The sequence below is a fragment of the Formica exsecta genome, unplaced genomic scaffold (genome assembly GCF_003651465.1).
Source record: "Formica exsecta isolate Colony F162 unplaced genomic scaffold, ASM365146v1 scaffold72, whole genome shotgun sequence".
Taxonomy (NCBI): Eukaryota; Metazoa; Arthropoda; class Insecta; order Hymenoptera; family Formicidae; genus Formica; species Formica exsecta.
Genome location: NW_021853485.1, coordinates 6,992,513 through 7,015,119, shown reverse-complemented (window position 1 = coordinate 7,015,119; position 22,607 = coordinate 6,992,513). Strand labels below are relative to the sequence as shown.

The window sequence follows — 22,607 nt, the reverse complement described above, 5'->3', positions numbered from 1 at the left end:
AAAGTTTAAATTTCTTGTTAAAATTGCATAAACTCAATTATTTTACTTGTTATATAGAGAAAGAACAATATATATATATACAATACATTTGTTTAAAAGTGCAATCAAATGGTTAATTGTTTCTAACAAATATTTAAAGGTAAAATATAGCAAAATTATTAATAAAATTATATTATACACTTGTGTCACGATAATAATAATTCCTATTGATTTTTTCTTTTAATGTTAATAATTCTCTTATCGTGTACAGTAATTTCTGTACTGTATCGAATAACTCCTTAGTAATCATTTAGGCCGATATATCTTTCATTTATGAGATATAGCTATCCAACTGTGCGCGACAGATTATGGAGTGACTTCGCCGCGCAAATTCCCGCTCCGGACGCCTTTTTTGGTCGTTAAAAGAAACGAAACTGACGGACCATTATCCCGTTTCCCCACAAAAACGATTCGCTTTCGTCCCCAATGCCAAGCTGCGGTCATTTATCTCGATAATGACAGTTCGGAACAATTTCTATATTAGAGGGCCTCATTAGAGTGCCGCGCCAACTTGTAATTTTCCTCGTCGACATTTTTACGTCCGCAAATGCGCGAATTAAAACGCGACAGCGAGCGTATTTCGTCGCACCTTAGCGCTCAACCCTTTACTTATAATCGCAAATGTCTTTTTTTAATAAGCGAATATCTGAACTACATCTTGGCAGATGTCCTGAGTAAACATAAAAAACGAAACAAATTTGAAACTAATAATTTTTGCCATATTTGGCATCTTGAGAATTGTCTTCATTAATATTGTAAACCATCATGAATTTTCTCTTTGTTTCTCGTAGTGATATAGTATTATAATTTTTAAGATATGTAGAGTGTAATAATTTTCTTACAATTTTATATCGCAATATTATTGTAATAAAAAAATATATAATTTATATTAAATAATAAATATTGTATAACAACAAGTATATCATTGTTTTATCACCGATAATTAATGCGTAATAATATTTTATCAATGCAATATAATTGTGTTAAAATTTTCGCGATAACATCGAGAGGCATAAAGTATATAGTTTCGTATAGTTTTATATAGTTAACGTTGACAATTGCCGGCTAAGAGATAATTATAGTCCAAGTTTCGACGTGCGTCACCAACGCTTCCTGAATTAATATTTAAATGCGAGAAAATGTCAAGCGGGAAACTTTCCGCGCAATTCATGCTTCGTCGAGGAGATTGTCACCGTATTTTATTTCTCGGCATCGAGAGACAAGGAAAGAGTAAGACATGTCTCGTTCGTTTTTCGAGATCTTTGCTGGCGAGTCTAAGAACTATAATAGCTATAAGCTTCTAAAAAATTCATTTGCGTTGATATTTCGATAATGCATATAAAATTACTGCATATAGCAAATGCGAAATATATATGCTGTCTTTATTTAAAATTAAAAAAAAAAGTTTAAAACTAGAAAAAAATTTCTTTTATTTTAAAATTGATTCTTTTCATTTCATAATTATATAGAAAGTTTTACTATCGTGCACAATCATAGATAAATTCTCGCTCGAGTACTTAAATTCGGCAAATGGCACTACTTTTTAGTTTCACATATTTGCAGTTGCTCCATGGAACAACGTCATCGTCGTTTATGCACGTGTGATAGCATCGAGTCGTTCTACGAAAAGGATCGAAGTACGAACAGTACACGTGATAAACGTTAATGGTCGAAAATTAATTGGCAAGTTTTTAACGGGACTATAAAAATAATGAGCCGTGGCGGTGAACAGGTAGGCCGGGGGTAGACGCAAAAATCGCATGATAGACTAGTCGCTCCATTTTCGTCGGGAATGGCTGCATTAAATGTTATGGATGGCCGTACCGAAAGGGGTGAGCGATTTTTCTTCGAGTTAATGCGCCACGGTAAGAGAGCGCTGCTTCAAGAGAGTTATGAGTCGCGCAATATCATACCGAAGCGGCGACGATGCGTTCGCGAGAGGCGCGATAACAATAAACATAACAGTGTAATGAAGGGCTGGCCATTAATGAACGACGGGCTCGAGGCAAATTTCTCACAAGGACTCAAGCGAAAACATTAGTGTATCGATCGAAACGTATAATCGCTTTAATAAATGGTGTTCGGAAGAAGAGAATAAGAGAAAGAGACAGAAAGACAGAGAGAAAAACAGTTCATAATTTAATTTTGAATATTATAAAATATTGTAGATTGTTAATTATATATATGACACTGAATTAAATAAATGAATAAATATACAAAACGTCATGAAAAACTCTTTATACAAATATGTAAAATATATCAAATTAAATTTTGACTGATTTTGACAAAGCTTACTTTTGCGAGATTTGATTTCCATTATTAATGGCTGCAATTCTCTTTGAAATATTTTCTAGTAATAAAATTAGTGTTGCGATATGCTTGCAACAACATAGACAAAAATAATCGCGCGTTGATACACCGACGTGAAATGTCAATTATGTCGAGAATGTAACGAGTTCTCGTGAGCCAAGAGTGCGACATGAATTTATGCGAAATCTCTTCAGAGAAATAAATGCGATTGAGTTTAGAGTTAATATCACTGAAATGTAATCTGCACACATGATCATATTTAACACTTTAGATACTGGTAGAGTAAGTTGTTCCGCCATTATGTAAAAAAATGTTTATAGATATATTTTATATTAATGAATATTATTAATAAAAATGATAAACGTTGCAAAATTAATTTGAAACCACATAAGTATGAGAAAACAAAGTCGCGAAATGTAGATATTTGATCGCAAAAGTTTCTTAATATTAAATTCTACTTTTCACAAACTATTTATATCAGTTTTTTGTTATGCGATTAAAAAAATGTTACTAAAATAATACAAAAATTAATAAAGGAGTTTGTCATTCGTACACGATATCCAATACATGATCCATTGCTTATTTAAACGAAAAATATTTAATGGTTTACATAACAATAACAATGCAATGTATTGCTGATTGCATCGAGATCTCTGAAGCAAATTAATTTTTATCCCTAGAGTGTGCATAATTAAAACGTTCATAAAAAATGCACGGATGTCATATATCATACGACCAATGAAATGATTATGAAATTATTCCATAAAAATTTTAGAAAATAATTATGCTTACAGCATAAACAATAGTTCATATTTGTAAACCATCACAATTTGTAATAATTTCAAGATTTGCAGAATTAATATGGCATAAATTTCATCTATAAAGTAAAGACAGTATCCATTGGAAAAACAGAGCAGATTTTTAAAAATATTAATTGTATTATGAAGAGTCTAATGATATAATTGAGACAACCGATATTTATTTTTTCGAAAAGCGAGATTTTTAAGAAAATTATTCAAGAATATAAAGCGGTCACTTCTAGTATTTAGATTTAAAAAAAGAATAACAATTCTCTCGTTTTAAATGAAATTATTGTTATCACATATTATAAACTTAGCAATTTTCTTTTATAATATAAATTTTTTACCAATTATTGTTTTCAAATTCTTCGAATGATCTCATTGCGCGTTCATTTCTATATCCTGCCATCAAGAAACTACTTCCAAATCTGTCGCACTCTAAATGACATCTCCAAAAAGCTCTTTCGAGCTCGATTAGAGACTCTTATCGATCCCGAAGAGACTTACCGTGTTGATGTAGTTTACCGCCGCCGACGGCCTGCTGCTGCGAATGCCTATGATGATGCGACTGCTGCTGTTGCTGCTGCTGTTGCTGTTGCATCTGCTGCTGACGCGAGTCTCGCGCCATAATTGCGGCGATACTAAAGTCGGTCGCGCACTGCCGGTTCGAGTTGCAATTGTTGTTGAGATTGTTCAGGAGGCTGCTGTTCGGCGACGGGCTCGAGCTCTCGTCACCATCGTCGCCGGCGCATCCGGACAGTCCGGTGGGTACCGTGGGGGCGGCGGTGCCCTCGCCCTGCATCTTTCTGCCCAGGTAGAGGTGATGTCGGGATTCCTCGTCGTCCTCTTCGCTGCCGGCTCCTCCGCCGCCACCGCCGCCGCCGCCGCCTCCGCCACCGCCGCCGCCACCGTCGCCGAACGAGGTCAGTGTCAATCCGTTTCTCTTCCTACCGGTGAGGCCTCGCGACTCCAGCAACATCACCTCGCGCGCTGCTTCCTGGGCCACGTGGGGTCTATCGATGAACTAATCGAAACGAGTCTCGAGGCGGATTCGCTTGACGTCGCGACGTCGCTACGGGCGTCGTGCGCCGCGACAACAATGCCGATGATAGCGGCGCTGATAATCGCTGTCCGGTAGACGATGCGAGCTTCTATCCTCGATACGCGAGCGCCGATAAAACGGCATCAGCATATTATCTCCTCCACCGGCGAGAATCACTTCGATTCCTCGTCGTCGGCATGCGCGCGTGCACGCGTGCGAGGAAATTGACGGCGCGCGACGAGAGATTTCGAATGCGCGGATTTGATCGCCGGCGTTCGTCGCGCAGCCGAAACTTGACAGATCGGTCCTGATCGGTGACAGATAGATTTCGAAGCACAACACACTGCGAAACACGACGTTAAGTGGCTAGCCGTGACATTTAGCGGTCACCAAGCGTGATCCGAGATGATTCGATGCCGGCGAGTGATCGCCGGAGAGGCACTCTGTCAATAGTGCGAGGATGACTCGAGATGTTACGTCGTCGCGAGAAAGTACACAGTCGCTTCTCTCTATCGCGCGCGCGAAAAGCGAGGCCGCGCTTGATGTGTCGTTTATCACTCCGAACCGCGCGAGGCGAAACGTGGCGCGGACAGAGCAGGGAACGACAGACCGACCGGGTTGCCCGAGAGACTGACCCGCGCCACCGCCGGTCGCCTCTTCGTTTCGGCCCCCACCCGCCACGCGATTATCGCAGCTTGGTCGCGAACGTCGGAGTCAAAGGGACGGTGGAAACGCAAGAGCGGGAGCGAGATGAGAGGATACCCAGCGGGTGTCGATGGGCGGTTTCTCCGCAACACGCTCCGCCTCTGGGATCAGCACCCAACTCCGCCTGCAGGGTCTCTCCCGTTTGCGGAACCCACCTCGAGGTTCCCCTAAACGTTATTACCGCGTCCTTCTTTATCTCGCCTCTGCTCGCCTCCTCTCTTTCTGTCGCGCCCATGTCAGACTGAAACTGCCAACCGCGGTGGCCGACGATACATACAAACATGCTCGAACGTCGTCCACAGGAGGAGTCTCTCTCTCTCTCTTGGTCTGTTGGTGGTGGTCGTCGCGATCGTCGTCCTAGTCGTCGTCGTCGTCATCATCTTCGTCATCATCATCGTCGTCATCGTAGTGACTGCTCACCCAGGTTGTTCCTCCTCGTCGCACGCCGCTTTTTTCCACGCCGTCTGCGCCTCTACCCTCTCTCATTCTCTTTCTCGCGTCCTTGTCCCTTCTCCTCCGTTCTCTCTCCCCTTCTTTCGCCCCTCCAATTCCGTGGCAAACCGCTCCGCCTGCCGCGCTCGCGCGCTCGTACGTCCACACGTACAGAGCGAGGTAGGGTGGCGCGCGGTATTATGGTCTCGTACGCGCCATCCAGCCACGGCAGCTGCCATTTTTTCTTACAAGAGGGGGGCAATTGCTGACAGGAACCGCTTTCCTCCGCGCTATAGGTAGTATGCCGCGAGACTCTCGTCTCCCCTTCTCTCTCTCTCTCTCTCTTTCTCCTCTCACATCCTCTCTCTATCTCTCTTTCTTGGTCCTCTCACTCTGCTGTTCTCTCGAGCGCAATTTATTGTTTTACTAGCGGAGCTTTAAATACGGCAAAGCGACGGTGGCGGCGGTCGCGGCTAACGCAGGTGGGTGGTTAGCTCGCTGCTGGCTGGCCGGGCGGTGGGTAGTCGAGTGGGTGATGGTTACTCGCTTCGGCTGGGTTCGTCCGCCGTCGAGTGGAGGCGTGGGAGTATATCGTCGTACATTTCTTTTTTTCTTTGGGAAATCCCGTCAACGTCTACTACCGCGGATATATGCTACACTTCGCCGCGATCACGCTCTTATTATTTTTGATCCCGCTCTCTCACACATTACACATCGTGTCCTCCATCTTCCGAATCTCTCTCGTTTGATCCGGGAAATCGGCGTCTCACGATACTCGTGAATATTTCCGCGAAAGCTTGTTCCATCTTGTCAATCTCACAGTGATTAGAGTAGCGATTTTTATCAAGCTTTCCGTGCGTCATCTTACTTTGTCTTTTTACGATAGTACACACGCGTTCCTTTCTTTGATGTAGGTCGTGGTACAGTCTCGTGATATATGACATTTTCACATATTTTATACTTGTATCTTCGTTTCTTTCTTTACAATCCGCATAGAATTCTCCCAAGATTTTCCCAGTTACAGCAGAGATTCCGATTGGGATGCCTAAATTTATCTGAGAAATATATATATTAATACAACACCAATTATACAAATCCTATTTTTATTCCAAATCTGGATTTTTAATCGAGAATCAAAATAGAAATGAATTCGGAAATTCGCATTTTTTTTTGCAGATTAGGTTACGTAAAATCGGCATATTTTTATGGGGAATCGAATAAAATCCTATTTTTATTGATATTAAATTCTCTCAATAAAGTAAAAAAAATATATTAATTTCTTTGTTTGTCGCTATATTTTTTCGCATTTAATTTCCGTCATGTATTAAATATAAAACCTGCAAAACGTATTATTACTAATTATAAAATAAGATTACTAATTGTAATATAAAAAATGTTTAGTACCTGTTTGTATCATCTTAAAATCCGATTCAATCTCTATAGAGGATTTATAATAATTTTAACTGATTTTTTGATTCTATTTTAATTCAGAGTTTCAAGAAAAAATCAATATCGATCAATGCTAATTAGATCATTGTAAATTTCCATCTGGGTAAAGTATAATGTTTTAAATGTTTGTTTATATATAATATTATAATGTTGAATAAAAATCGAAAAAGAATTTTGAGAAAACATTAGAAAAAGCAAAAATGAGATTTGCTTGAGTTTCCCGCTTAGAATCCTGCTTCTAAAACATTATATTTTTTTTTTATCTGAATCTTTATAGATTTCCCAAAGAATACAAGATAATTTTTTTGAAACTAAATTGAAATTAGAATTCCGACTAGGTTCTAATGAGATCTTAGAAATTTTTCTATAATCGGGAAGATGCAAATCGGGAGGATATCTTTATTGAACAGAATTCAAATCAAAAACTTGAAAATTCGATTCAGTATTTATCTTAAATGTATAACAATTCTTTCATTACTTTGAAAGTCTTGCTTCATTCTTTTTTTTATGTCTCTAAAGATAATTTCCGCCATTATTTAAGACGCGAGAAATATAAGATACGCCAAATAATAAGATCCAAATCAAGATCTTTGCCAATCTCCAAGCTGTATCGATCGCAAGCGATGGAGCTTGCACATCTTCGTTTACGTCTGTATCCCCTCGAAATCTCCTTTTATCCCGCCTCTTCACGATTCGGCGCGCTATTATCGTCGTTATTGCCATTTGTCGAGGCACCGGAAAGTACGCGTGCGCCAGCAGCTGCAACATCGAACTACTTTTTCCGCTGGGTGATTCTCCGACAGAAGTATTACGGTCGAAATAACGTTATCCTCGGCCGGAACGAGCGTCGAAGATGAATGAGGGTTGAAGCTCGCTTACCCTGCATTCGCCGGCACTTTTTCCTCTCTCCCTCTCTCTCTCTCTCTCACCGTCTGCACCCCGCGAGATATTATTTCGTTGAATATCTCGCAAGTCGTTTCGAATGCGGCATTTTGCTAGAGATAAGTCTTGACTTTAACTGTGATTCGCGGATCCCCATAAAAAAACCTCGAGATATCATTGGATCCTTGGCACGATGCGACGGAATTATATATTTCTATTATGATTGAAAAAGAATGTCAATTATGGTTAAATCGATAATCTCAAGAAAGGAGATAATAAAATATACAAAATAAAATGTCCCACGATTATTGGAGTTTTTGTTGTAAGATAATACAATCGGATGTTTCGAATAAATAAATCTTCAATAAAAATCGGAAAAATATGAGAAGAGAGAGTACTATTGTTAATTAAGAACATTTTCTTAGATACTTTGAATTCTCGTATCTCTCCCTAGAGATTCGCAGAGCGCGCGTATATCACATTTTTCTAATACGCGCAACTTTCTAAATTATCGGTAGCAATTAAAAGAATTAATATAATTGTTAATCTCATACCGTCGAATGCGCGGCGACGCGAAGGCGCAAGTCGGCAATTGCGCGAAATAATTAACGTCGCGCTAAGGCGGTACGAGGCGGTTAACGAAGAGAAGCGGCGTGCTCGAAAATAAGAAGGTATTCGGGCGCGCAGGCGGAGGCATATTACCCCGGATATTATTATAATAAAGCAGGAAATTACCTCGTATGATAAATGCGCGGCTAGCGATGCGGCCTCGTAAATTATATCATCAGCGGATTATCGTAATTACACAGCGCGGCATATCGCGGGAGAGAGAGAACAACGCGCAATGCCCGTCGTCGTTGTTGCTCGCCGCCGCTGTGCTGCGGGGGAGAGGAGGGAGGGATGGCTGAAAATCTCGCGATTCGCGCGGTATAACGTTGTGTTATTATCCCGCGGGTGGTAAACGTAATCGTTCGCGCGCGCACAAATTGCGAGCCGTGCGAAACAGTTAATCGAGGCGTGACGCGATTCGGCGGCCTGATATATTTTATGCGCGAGATCGGATATCGATCCCGCGCTTTCATAACCCGCGACCGGAAACGACCGACGCGCTCTCCACGGTTACAGTTATCGTGTTATCGGGCCCGACTTTCGGCGAGGCCGCTCGCAATTCGCATCTGCGGCTCGATCGAGTTAATTCAATTAATCGATCCGGCAGCGCATGGCAGGCAAACGGGATCGCGCTAATTTCGGCGCGCAAAAGGGCCGAGAAAATAAAAATCGTGTAAATTTTTGTTGGGTAAAATCTAACGCGCTGTAATTTTCAAATATTTTGATAATTAAGCCATAAATCAAATCTTCATTAATCACTGAATAAAAATTAATCAAAATACAAATTCTTGTTATATTTATTTATTTACATCCTCGAATTAATTCGCCAAATGTCTTAAACGTCAAATAGATTATAACAAACGCCGTGTTTCTTAGATGGATAATTAAAGAATCGATATACGCGGTTATAAATAATGTAATACAATAAAAATCTCATTAAGTTTAATAAGTACAAAGTCATTCGATTTAATTATTGCCAAGCTGCGGCGAAGAATAGCGATTTTCTATCCGCAATTAGCGTACTATGTAACACGTGCGGGGACAAACCGACGCGACCGAAACCCGCTGTAGCGATTCTACTCCGATCTTCGCAAACACCGGTAATTAGAGATGCCTGCGAGAGGCGACGCGCGACCGGTGTCAATTAGCAGTGGTAACGACGTGAGCGGTTAACTAATTACGTATTACATGCGCGGTATACACTTTTATGTTCGCCGAACAATCCGCGCTATACGATCAAGATCGAGCTGAGGATTTTAATTAATTATCTGCTTTTCCAGTCTTTCTTGACGCGATTACTATTATATTCTCGCGTCGCCAATTAACGCCTATAATCGAGATCGCCATTTTGTTGTAAGATTGACGAGCCTGAGATGCATATGAAAGAAAGCTAAGAAATAACATAGCTATCGATAATGATAAATCAATTTTATTTTTTATATATGTAACAATTTTATATATTTTTATATATTTAATAATTTAGATTCTGGATCTTAGACTCTAGGCGTAATGTTAAGAATTCACAGATGCATTTATAAATGTATACGAAGATCGTCCCAGAACAGAATAAATTCTATAATGACAAAGAATTAATGTGAAATATTATCCAAAATTTCTCTTCGCGAATATCGTGCAATATATTTCGCGCGATTATTCTCACGTATAAGACGGTCCAACTTTTCGAGGAGTTAATATCATTTACGCGTCAACGTTTACGCTGTCATGCCGAGCGGGCGCGTAAACGTAGCATCTTGCGAGCTTCTAAAAAGCTACGCGTCTTGGCGTATCAAAGAGAATACCGCCGCACCGCTTCCGGTCGTTCGGCTCTTCCGCCCACCGTCGCGGCTTTTTCGTCCCGAATAATCTGCCGCCGCCGCACGGCGGCGGTTATTGCCTGCATTACGATCAGGTGAACCCGTTTAATACTCGTAGACCAGCGAAAACCACTTCAAAGGACCGCGTCGGAACAGACGCTGCTCGGCACGACCTTTGTAACTTTATGTATCTTCAACGTTGCGCGGTAAAAAAGATCTTTCTCGACCTCGGCAGCATGCCATAAGTCGAACAACCGGATAAACTTGGTCGACGAATGGATAATAAAAATTGAATTCAATATTTCTTCGTAGAGATGGTAGAGAATTTTTACGAAACTTACCACAAATATATAAAAATCAAAGGAAAATTTAAAAATAATTGTATTCGTATCACATATATATTTTTAAAATGCCAAAGTATTTGAACAAGTATATTAACCCCGAACTGTTCTGTGAAGAGTGTACTAAATTTTAAAATTAGCCATTGCTCCAATAATTTCCCGTTTTAATTTTAATTATTGATAATAATAATTAAAAATTTATAGTATTTTTTATGTTCTTATTTTCTCCCTAAGACAAAATTATATACATATATTACTTATACAACTGTCTTCCACAGCCGTAGATAATAAAGTCTAAACGAAAGAAAATAAATTGTAATTTAATTATGTTTAAACATCATGTAGACAATACATGAGCAAAATTACATATATGCATAATTTTATAGTCTACGGCACAAACTCGTTTTATACGCGCGAATATAATGCCGTTGCGCAGATTAATGCTTCGCGATTCTACACGTCGTATCGTTCTAGACGTAGTGCGATTTATATTCGCACGAACATGCCGTGAAACGAGCAATTATTGTTATAGCCATTTTGTGCTGCACCGATTAATACCGCGTTTCACGATCGTATCGATCCCGCAAAATTGATTCGCGCTCAGCAATCGTCGTTAGGAAATAACTTTTCACTATTACGATCTGCTGAGTCCTCGCGTGATTTATGCGCCACTCATTTATTTTACGTACGTACAATTTTGTACAATATTTACGTCGTGCGTGACAGAATAAATAAAGTTTTTATAATTTTCATTAATTTAGAAAACAGATATGAGATGATAAATAATTGAAATCTTTCTTTATCTCGTTACAAAAATATAATATCTTTTGAATAATCATTTATTCTACTCAAAAATATTACATAATCAAGGTATCAAGGTATATGATTGTGAGTATAAATTTATGATACGCTGTTTCTGGATTTTCAACAAAACAATTCGAAAACAATTCGATCGGGAAGACATTAATCGCTTAACAGGAGGTCCCTGTCTCTAAGGGTGTCCCGAATCGGTCAATCACACGAGATAGGCGTTTCTTTCTCTCGGCTATCCGCCGATAGACCTCCCAATGAACTTTCGGGATTGCCACGGGCAATCGACGGGGTTGCTGCTTCGTTTGGGGGAGCCTGTGTAATCTGCTTAGCTCTGACGCTGATCCGGACAAATCGCCGCGCGGTTACGCGGCACTTATTCCCGTCTTTCGATGCTCTTTCATTCTCGTTCTACCCGTGCATTTCGAGCCCACACGAATCCGATCGAAACACGCGTCGAGTTTCGATTGAATAGATAACAAAAATGCGACGCGTCGATCTTGCGGTAAACGCGCAGAAGACGATAGTCATTCGCTGTATGTGTATTTTATATACATATATATATATTGCGAACGAGCTCGTACAACGGCGTATAGCATAAACCATTCAAGTAGGTTTAAGACCCAAGGTTTGAGAAAATGTCAAGTTTAAAAGGTCGACGATGATAGCGTCTCATAATGGCAATGCATTTAATGCATCTTGGGAATTAGAGAAACGTTTTGTGAGGGATGCTTGTTTGCCTGTGATGTGAATACCAGAAACGTTCGAGAATTGCGGAAAGTATGTCGTGAGACGATGCGAAATGTACACGTTAGGGAAATTGAAGTTGCGATCCATTAGCAACTTTCTTTAAATTAAAGAAGCGAAAGTAAGGTAAAAGGTGCATAATTATAAAAATGAGGGACTGATAATGAAAACATATTTCTATATGTATATTCAATATTCGCTGTATGTGTATTTTATATACATATATATATATATATATATGCGGCTTGTTTTTATTTTATTATGATCATTTCACGAAATTATTTTATGTAATATTTGTATTTTATATTATTTAATCTGTGACAATATCTATTTATATATTATCTATGCAAAATTGTGCTTTTATTTTTACTTTCTATATTATTATAAATTTTAAGATAGATAATATTGTGCAACAGTATTTAAATCTTACGTTTAGGCAAGGAAGACGTTTAGATGTCCGACATATTGCCCATTTTATTCCACAAAATTAGTTTTAATATTGTACTTTTCTCTTATGAGTTCTTTTTATCAATATTTGATAAGAAAGAAACTTCTCCTTCTTCTTTTTTAAAAGGGTATAGAATACTAACAGTTTATGATATAACAAATCGACAACCGGTCGCGCGTAAGAAAATTAAGATACTTTAAGAGTGTCGGTTAATTAACAGAAAATAGCAAGTGCCATAAAATAAATAAAGTCGAATAAAACTTAAAAAATGTCACTTGTCGAGGTGTGGCAACAGTGAATGTTTGGTGTGCTTATCAGGTCTTGCAGAAATATCAGTACGAGAAAAACGGCGCAGAATAATGCTCGCTTGGTAATAATAGCAGTACTATTAAGGACTGTGTCCGTGTCATTAAGGAGAGTGCTCTTTCCTTTCCTTACGCTTTTTATTCTCATCGACCATGACGTACGAGTTAACCATTATTCGAGTATTTTTGTAACATTATCTCTCAAGATAACATATCTGCTTTTATAAGAAGCGTTAGCTGCTTTTCCGCAAAATAATTTATTAATCGGGCGCTTCTCGTTGGCGAAATAATATAAATGATTTTTCTCAAAATTTCAGATATAAATACAAACTTATGTCACGCTGCTCTTTCATATGGGAAAAAAAATTTTTACTTCTTTAAAACAAAATCTTAGATAAAATTAATTTAAAAAGTTATCAATTTATGAATAAAGATATATAATATTATATAATTATTAATAATTGTTAATATAATATAAAATCTTTTGTATCTCATAATTCTCGATAAGGTATTACGTGTTGCATGATATGGTTTGCTGCTGTGAGTCAAAATCAATTGAGTTGAAAACGATGGCAATCGATAAAATGGCGCGTTTAGGGGTTGTAAAGCAATTTCGTAAAGACGTGAGGGAAGGCAGCGTGTCGTGACAAAGGACCATTGTCCATATCCTTCGAGCATGATTGACATCTGTTATACAACGAAACTCGGACGACTCCGAAAGTGGTTCGGTTAGACTTGCGGTTTTGGCGGGCGCAGCCGTGCGCGTTTACGTCGGCTTATAATGCCGACCACGTGGCAGTCGTAGCGCGATATTTAATATCGCAAAACGAGAAAACAACGATCGAGTCGGAACAGAGGGCCAAACAAGATCACATGACGGCTCGCAACGGGCCAAACAACGAAGCCTTTGATGGCCGCCGACCGCGCTCGGACAGACAAATATATAATGGTAATAAGGCGCGAAAATTTTGAAAACAATTTTAATGTTTCGATTTTTCTCAAATGTCTCTTAATATATTTGATTTTGATACATAATTATTCTAAAATTATATTATATAAATGTATTGAAATATGTCTGTAAAAGAGAAAGATCGTGTTTATGTACATGATTTTAAAAATAATATAAAACTTCAAGTAGAAATTAACAAATTAAAAAATAGTAACTGAAATATTTGGAGATCTACGATAGATCTAAAAGAAATTTAAGAGATTCGGGAGATTCTAACAAGTAAAAATCCGGAAAAAATCTAAGGTTCTAAAATAAATTTGACAAGCCAAATATAAAAGCTTCACAAATCAACTTGAGAATACATAATTCTAAAGATAGTTTTATTATTGGCGCTGTAGCAGTGTTGCCTTGCAACAGTAAGGAATCTGTTTCTTACTCGCCCGCTATTTCGAGACTCGTTGTACCAAGATTCGAGTATATAATTCGATTTCCTTTGTACCGGCAGACAAGATATACGCCTCGCTGCCCCCTCGGTCGCCATGGCGACCATCTCGAAAAGACAGCGGCTTAATTAAAAGCTGATTCGTTCTCCACCTTGCCAATTTTCTTAGCGGATACCGCTTGAAACCACTTAATCGCCCGACCGCAGAAGTGCCACCAATTTGCCGGGTATACAGCGCGTCTGTTCGAAGATTCTCGAGGGATGGAAGAGGCTAGGGAAGGTTGGGTGGAAAGAAGGAGGAGAAGGAGAAAGAGGAGTCGAAAGGAACGAACAGCGCGTCTGTTCGAAGATTCTCGAGGGATGGAAGAGGCTAGGGAAGGTTGGGTGGAAAGAAGGAGGAGGAGGAGGAGAAAGAGGAGTCGAAAGGAACGGAACGATCGCAGTTGGCACCCAGAGCCTTCGAGCTAATCCCGGAATCAATCGGAGAGGCACGAACGTCTATCAAGTCGCGGTTGCCCGAAGTCGCCTCAGCTGCCAGACTTTCCAAACTTGCCGCAGGGCTTTTTCATTAGCGAGATCTGCCATCGTTTCAACTAGGCTGCTATTCGACGAAACCGCCAGAGAAACTCGCGTGAACAAATCTTGATCTGTTTAATTATATATTCAATTTTTTCTGTCTAATATGTTTAATTTTATATATTCACATATTCAATTTATTCTATTATTTCTTCACTATGTATAGATAATAAAATATAAAAAAAGAGAAAAGACTAAAATTTTTTAAAAATATTTTAACATATAAGTATAGTTTTGCCTTTTCTATTTATTTTTTTATCAGATTAATATACAGCAAGATCATCAGAGATAAAATTCGAAAGAATTATGCATTTCTTATATTAGAATTAAAATATTTTATTGAAACTTCTCGACAGTTATTTTATAACACGTGAATTTTATAAAATAAATAGCATAAATTTCTTTTTTTTGTGTAACGTCATAATATTTATAATTAAATCTATACTGGCTCACAGCATGCTTCACTCAAAATTCCATCATGATAGACGAAGGAAAAGCCGCGTCGTTTTTTTGCCGTGCTGTTTTTCCGCGATATCCGACAGCAACGAGTGAGTTTTTCGCGTCTCATCGCCTCGACGATCCCGCGCGGCGTTTCGCGCATTATTTCGCCACGAAATTGGCCGCTTTTTGTCCCGGTCTCGGCGCGGTCGAGAGAACAGAGAGAACGCTGGAGAACGTTGGTGAACAGGGCGAGAGGAGAGAGGAAGGGGAGAGGGAGAGAAGGAGAGGACAAAGATCCGGAGAAGCGGCGTTATCCCCCGGGATGAATATGATGTAAATAAATGACGAGCTGCCCTTAAGGGAGTGGATATTAGAGTGGGGGTAAGAAGTGTTATGAAACATAATTAGCGGCCGCCGCCACTGACTCGCGATGATTACAGGGCGGTGAAGCGAAAGTCGTATGGCGCGCGATGGCGGCGAGAAGGGAGCCGATGTGCCGGGATAGATTTCCTGGGCTACGAGAGAGCTACTACCTTCTCTTGCCTTCTCTCTTCCATACATTTGCGCGAGCGAACGGCCGCCGACACACGCGCGCGACTTCACACCCACGTGAAAGATTGCAGACGCATGTACCAGAGCGAGCGCGCGAATACACACATAGACACACAGACACATATGTATATACATTGTGTGGACGTGCACGTGGTACACACCGGCCGCCTACGTGTCGGCTTAGCCACTGGCGTCGAAATAATTCGCGGCTTCTTGAATGCTCATTTTTTTTTCAAACTTAAAACGAATAGATTCGGATATTAGAAAATCTTTTGACTTAAAATGTCTTTTGCAGTATTTATGCAAAAATAGTTAAAAATATTCCCTGCTACAATAATGAGTTCTGAATTTGGTAAATCAAATGGATTAAATTAGAATTCTTCGACTTAATTTTTCAAATAATTTATTTTGCAAAATACCGTAATAATTTCGTCCTACTTCTGCAAAAAAAATTGTATTTGTAGATATCAACTCTCTCTATTATAAGAAGCACTTTTATACCTTCTAGTTAATTACTTTAAGTATTTCAAGCTTTGTAATTCTAATAAAAATAGCATGGCAGTAAATGATTAAAAGACAGAAATAAGTGCGATATTTATCATTCACAATCCTAATAATTGATCCTCCTCGTCTGGACACCTAATAAATCCTAATAAATCCATTCTATTGACATATCCTTATTAGAACACCGCCCTGCCTTTATGAATATATCATATTGATTAAATCCTGACGAAGTTACATTATATAGACTATCGACTATTAGAATTTAACAATAACCTCTTTCACGATTATCGGTCCTGTCAAAATCTCAATCAAACACGTCTAGACGTTTAATTATACTTTGACCGTCTTAAAATTATTCACGTTATTATAAAGACTCGCATGCCGAATATGGACTGCGTCCGCTTTCAGTTCTCGAAAATATCCAACAGAAAAGGCGACGGATTACGCCAATGTCAGTGGTGTGTACGTACATACGCAAGCTTAATGGTCGCCGGGTATAGTAATTGGTACCGATGCTCCATGAGCCGGTGTCGGGCCGGTAGGTGGGCGGTTCCTTGATCTTTTTACGGATTTAATGATCGACCGTTGAAAACGAACGAGTACGCGGCGAGTCCTTCGTCCTCTTCCTGCCGAGGCAGATGGAGACGTGTCATCTCGATGGATGAACTACTCTCGCGATTAGAGTAGTCTTTTATTACCATTCAATATGAAAAAAATTCCTATTATGATATCATATATAATATATATTTTCGATGAGCTGGATGAAAGGCAACGTCAATTCTATTTATCTTTATAAAAATTTAAAAAAAATAGTCACATATGAATTATCAAGATATTTAGGAATATAAATATTTGAAAATGGAAAAATTAAATTAATATAAATTGAAAGAAGGAGAAAGAGATTATTTTTATTCTTTCTGATATTTGGCCTCAAAAAAATCAGCGCCGCGCGCGTTATTGAAAATCGACTGTATATACAAAAAAAAAAAATGAAACGCACGTATTCTAAAAATATTTAAAAATCTCTAATCTAATTGATCTATAAAAAGCTAATAAACAGAAGTTTATTACGGTATGATAATGACGCAGATAACGTAGAAGAAAATGTTCCGTATCGTGTAGGATTAAAGGAAACTAAACTTGAAGCTGTGGGGAAGATCTGCACCCTCGTCGAGGATTTTATCAGAGTCGCTAGTGCTCATTATCGTGAGAGAGAAAAGAAAGCCCCGTGGACGCGACACGATCGATTAAGCTAAGGAGACTCAAAGGGCGATTGCGCGAGGTATCTAATTTATTAGCAGCCATTCCCCATAATGTTTATAGCGACCGGGAGCGTCCTGCAGGATCGTTCTGTCCTGACGCGCGTACCGCCTTTCCGGAAAAGTATTTCCACAAATTTTTACGGTGCCTCGCGAAATAACTCCGGGACCACGGCCCTTGCCACCGGGGTAAAGCTGTTTAAGGGCGTTTTATTCGAAGGGGGGAGAGTAAAAGCGCGTTACGGTTGCTGAGAGAGACGGCGCCGACTTTGATCCGAAATTGCGAGGCTAAGTGACTGCACCTGCAGAATGGTGTATGAAATTTTTATGCAAATTTAGACGCGATGTAGGCCACCGGTATAAATAACGCGGCGCGCTTTTGTGGGCGAAATACACCCGTGGGGGGGATTTCCAGAAGAGGTCCCGAAGCGACGCGCCGCGTTTACGATCGCCCGGAGCGGAAGGGGGGGGAGGGAGTATGGAGAAAGGGGCGATGGCAGGCAGTAAGAGGTGGATGATGATAATAGCCAAACGAGCTCTCTGATGTACTCGAAGCGTTTCGATGAACGAGAAACGATGCCCGCGCAAATAGATTGAAAATTCAAGACTGCTCAAATTGTGATTAAAACATCGAAATCAGAGAAGATTTCAAAACTTCACGATTTCGGAATATATTAAAGATTCAAATTCTTAAAGCATTCTAATCTTAAACGAGAAAAGACATAACATTTAACATTTAAAAATTCTAAGATCCCGATTTTGCAAAACTTTATAGAATGCAAAGTTTAAAATAATAACCTTTTGAAAAAAATATAGCGTTTTAAAGTAATCTAGTTTTCCACAAGAAATACCTACGAATAGTAAAACCGTGAAATCTGCGATTCGTGGAATCGAAAATCCTAACATCGTAGAACCAGCAGATTCAAGGAGCCAAGGATGTATACTCTACGATAGCACGTGAATCTAGCTGGTGGAACTGGAATAATAAATTGAAAGGACTGCACGAGGGAGCTACTCAGCCTGCCCCTTCTTAACCCTCGTATCCCTTTTCGCCCGCGCCACGGAATATCCGGTATATCGTAGGATATTCGGCGACATATGCGTATGTGCACGGAGAGGCAATATGCAGAGAGAAACGAGAACATGAAACATACCGAAAGGTACATGGAAGAGAGTAAAACCCAATCCATACTTGCGGTTGAATTACGATAAAAAAATTTAGAAATATTTAATTCTTTTTATTTTAATAAATGTCTGCTTAATTTAATCTAAACGAAATGTTTCTCCTGTAAATAATTTCACGGCAATTAATTAACATTTATCACACAAATCAAAAGAATACTTCGCTACTCATTTTACAAGCTTATTCTATTAAACACAATAAAGAAAAACATATTTTATTCTAGCATAAATTGTAAAAGAAAATCATCATACAATACAATTGTTGCGATAAATCAAGCATTATGTAATGCTATTGTCTTTATAACATTGCACAAACAAGTGTCAATTAAGAAAATTCCAGTGTCGAAAGTTACAGAACGAGCCTGCAAGTTCGAAAGCGCGAATCGGCCTTAAGATAGTAATACGGCAGTGTAGTCCGGCCACAGCTTGCGGGGATGCGAACCCGAGGCGCACCCCACGAATGTTAACGCGCCGCATTAGCCTGGTATTGGTTAGAAACGCGGTGGTGAGCAATAATTCTGATAACGCAGCATGTTGTCATGTTGCGCGGCATACGAAATGGTTCGCGCACGCCTTTACGGTGAAGGCGAAGCCACCCTTACCCCCGTACTTGGAACCACCCTTCGTCGCCGAAAGACGGCGAACACGCGTGACTCGCGACGCCCCTTAAACGAACGCTTTCATACGACAATGGTTCTTTTAGCATCGCAATAACATTCGTTGTGTGTGTATATGATAATATTTTTTCTCTTTTATTATTTCTCTCTCTTTCTTTACTCACAATTTTTAAATTCCACTTTGATATAAGAAAGCTATAAAAATGCTGTTTCCTGCCATGCAGAAATTTTCAATTTTTGTTAAAAAATTATTAGATTAATATTATAAATATTATTTTTCGTTTGAAATTTATTATATCTAGAAAATTATATTTCCTTATTAAATTAGTAAATCGATATTATCAATATTATTTAAAACTTTTATTTTGTCATCTATATGTTCAGATAACTATTTAATTTGATTTAATATTAAGTCAATCAAAAAGAAAACGTGATAGATGACAGGTATTTAAGATTGTAAATAAAAACTTATGACAATATTTGCAAGATTCAGCAATGTCATTGCAACTCGCGGTGTTCTCAAACTCTCATACGGTGGAGATGTTTTTCCGCGGTGGCAATATCGAATCCAATATCGTGGCAATAAATGGCCGGAGTATTATGTATCGGCCTAATAACGATCGTAATAAACTTACGAGTTACTTTATGAGACAACCCGACCGCTTGTAGATGGCTCCGACTGCCGTGCCAGGTGACGCGTGCCGTAAAAATTTCGTCAATTTTATTCCGTGCCCTTAGTGCCCTTAGACGAGGCTACGAGATGCTTTTTTACTCACAAGCAAATCGCGTTGACGTACCGAAATTGAAGTACGGTCGTTTTTTCGATGATCTGCGCGATTGAACGACACGCTCGAAAACGCGCTCTATCAAACACAGAACATGTGATTCAATTTCACGAAATTTATTACAACGAGGATGGATCACATAAGAGATAATAATATATCCATGTAGTATGTTAAGAACGTTCGAGAAAAGAAATAAAGAATCAGAAATTCCGGAATACTTATAGCATTTGTTTGATATTTATCTAGATTTCATAGACTCTTATATAACCGATAATATATATTTACGTTTTATTCTTTTATGATAACTATATTTTATTGTTTGAAATATGTGTATATCTGTATTCGATAAAGAATCATAAGTAAAAAGATACAAAAAAAAAATCGAGTAAAATCATGAAATAAATGTTTTGTCACATTCTAAACTATTAATAATTAAATGCAGTAATATTAATAATTATTTGAATATCAACTATAAAAGATTTTTAACGAAGATTCTTAAAGAATGAAAAGTACACTTCTCTGTACCGAGAGTTCTGTTCAGAGAAGAGCGTGAAGGATCTCTTGTTTTGACGTGGCCGATTTAGACTCGCGGCTGAGATTAAACTGTTTACGGTTAAAACTGCTGCGAATTACACACGCGTCCGCTTTAATCTGTGATTTACGGTTGCAGAGATCGCAAGAGGGGTGAATTTGTCCGTGATCCCAATCTCCGTGGAGAATTTAACTGTGAACGCGCGGAGGGCGACTCGCGTGCACCCCTTGACTCATATCATTGGCGCATCCTAGATCGTTTAATTATACTTTAAGATTGTATTACATCTCGCTAAAAGAACCGAATATTTAGCGATATTTTTATATATCACAGAAATTTAAAATAAAATTTATAAAGTTAAATTAATTCAAGCTTTTAAAGTTTTAAAATTTCAGAAATAAAGTCAATTAAGATTTAAATATCAGAATATTCTTTAATATTTACATAATCCTATCTGAGTATTAAATATTTTCCAAATTCGAATATTTGATAATATGAGAAAATAAAAACATGAAAATTACATGCTAAGATATGAGTCTTTGAAGCTTTTCAATTTCGAAAAATTAGAAATACTAGAAATATTGGTATTAAAAAATATCTAAAGTCTTTCATATTTGCCGAGACCCGATAGATTACACGAGAAAGAACAATGCCTATAAACGATTTTTGTGACTGCGACCGTGCGTGGTCGCGTGCACATTGAAAGGTATATACCGGGTGAGCGCGCGATAAGTCGACCGACGCAATAGAAAACCCGATTTAACGGCAGTAAATCTTTCGATCGTGGGATTTACGATTCAGTAAGAGCGCGACGAGGGGGCAGTCGTAACGAATTTAATGAAATCGCTCTCGCGATTTTTTTTCTCGAGCGCACGACGGAGCTCTAATCTACGGATTAGAGATCAGATCGACGTGCGTGCAAAATCGAAACTTTATGATGCTCCGTCACTCCATTCGTTCCTAAAGCATTGCTTCTATCGCGCGCTATCTCACGGTCGTTTTGATTCTAACATCCCTTAAATGAAATTTGCAGCAATCCTAAGTCTTTATGTCCTAGAATAAATCGTCGCGTTCGAATAAAAAATTGAATTGTACTAAAATTACGAAATATAAAAGGAAAAAAGTTATGAGAAAAATAAAGAATTTGCGAAAAATAAATTAACTATGACAAAATTTAAATCAGAATTTCACTGTGTGAAATTAGATTCCTAATTTTTATTATCATAAACATCTTAGAGATAGTTATCTTAGATCTTAGTTATTTTAGATCTTAGATTTCTAGCAACGGAAAAATATGTTTGATATTTTCATATAATAATTAAATAATATATTATACATATAATATTTAATACATTCACTTTAAATGTAAGAAAAGAGTTTCAGCTCCACAAAACAACTTTATAAAATTCATTTAATTCACATTGCGATATTCATTAAGACTTCCTATTTTCTCGAGCATCCGGATATCGGCGACTTTCTCGCGTCACGATTTACAGGTCGATTTGCAGTCCGGCCTTTGAAGCGAATCGCGGCACCGCCAGCACGTCCGCGCTAAACGCGAGGCCCGAGTTAAGAAAACGCGCTGAGAGGCCACCTAAAGTAAATTGATTCAAATTAGTTCCCAATAGCATGTAATAACGTAGGTTCCCGCGGCGTCTCTGTACCCTCCCATTTCGCCTTAGATACGTCATTATATCGGCCGCCGCCTAATACTTAGGCCGATAGGTGATATAACTCCAGAATTATTGCCTGCATACCGGGTGAACCATCACGTACGCGCCGCCACGTAACGTATCAGAAATTGCGCCGCGCCGTGATCGGGGATTGGAAGACAAACGCCGGATTAAACGCGGCCCGGATTGCTGCTCGCTCTCAATTCAATTTGCGAGTCGAGAGAGTCGCACTGAATACGGAAAAAAACTGTAGACAATACTACAGAACGCGTGATCTAAGAGAAGTGTAAATTTCTATTTAAATCTACCGAAATACAGATATCCTATCTTAAAATTTTATATTTGAAGAATATATATATATA

At 38.8% G+C, this 22,607-nt stretch overlaps 1 protein-coding gene and 1 long non-coding RNA gene across 3 annotated transcripts in view; both read right to left on the bottom strand.

The window, feature by feature from the left end:
* Window positions 1–5,207, bottom strand: part of LOC115243555 (T-box protein H15-like) — a 45,761-nt gene extending 40,554 nt beyond the window's left edge. For both annotated transcript variants that reach the window (XM_029820665.1, XM_029820666.1), the window contains exon 1: window positions 3,657–5,207. In XM_029820665.1, coding sequence (XP_029676525.1) covers window positions 3,657–4,128 — 472 coding nt within the window. In that variant the 5' untranslated portion in view covers window positions 4,129–5,207. The remainder of the gene's footprint in view (window positions 1–3,656) is intronic.
* Window positions 5,208–5,252: 45 nt separating this feature from the next.
* LOC115243556 overlaps window positions 5,253–22,607 on the bottom strand; it is a 19,300-nt gene continuing 1,945 nt past the window's right edge. Inside the window, exon 3 of the long non-coding RNA XR_003885242.1 lies at window positions 5,253–6,383. This is a non-coding gene — a long non-coding RNA (uncharacterized LOC115243556). The remainder of the gene's footprint in view (window positions 6,384–22,607) is intronic.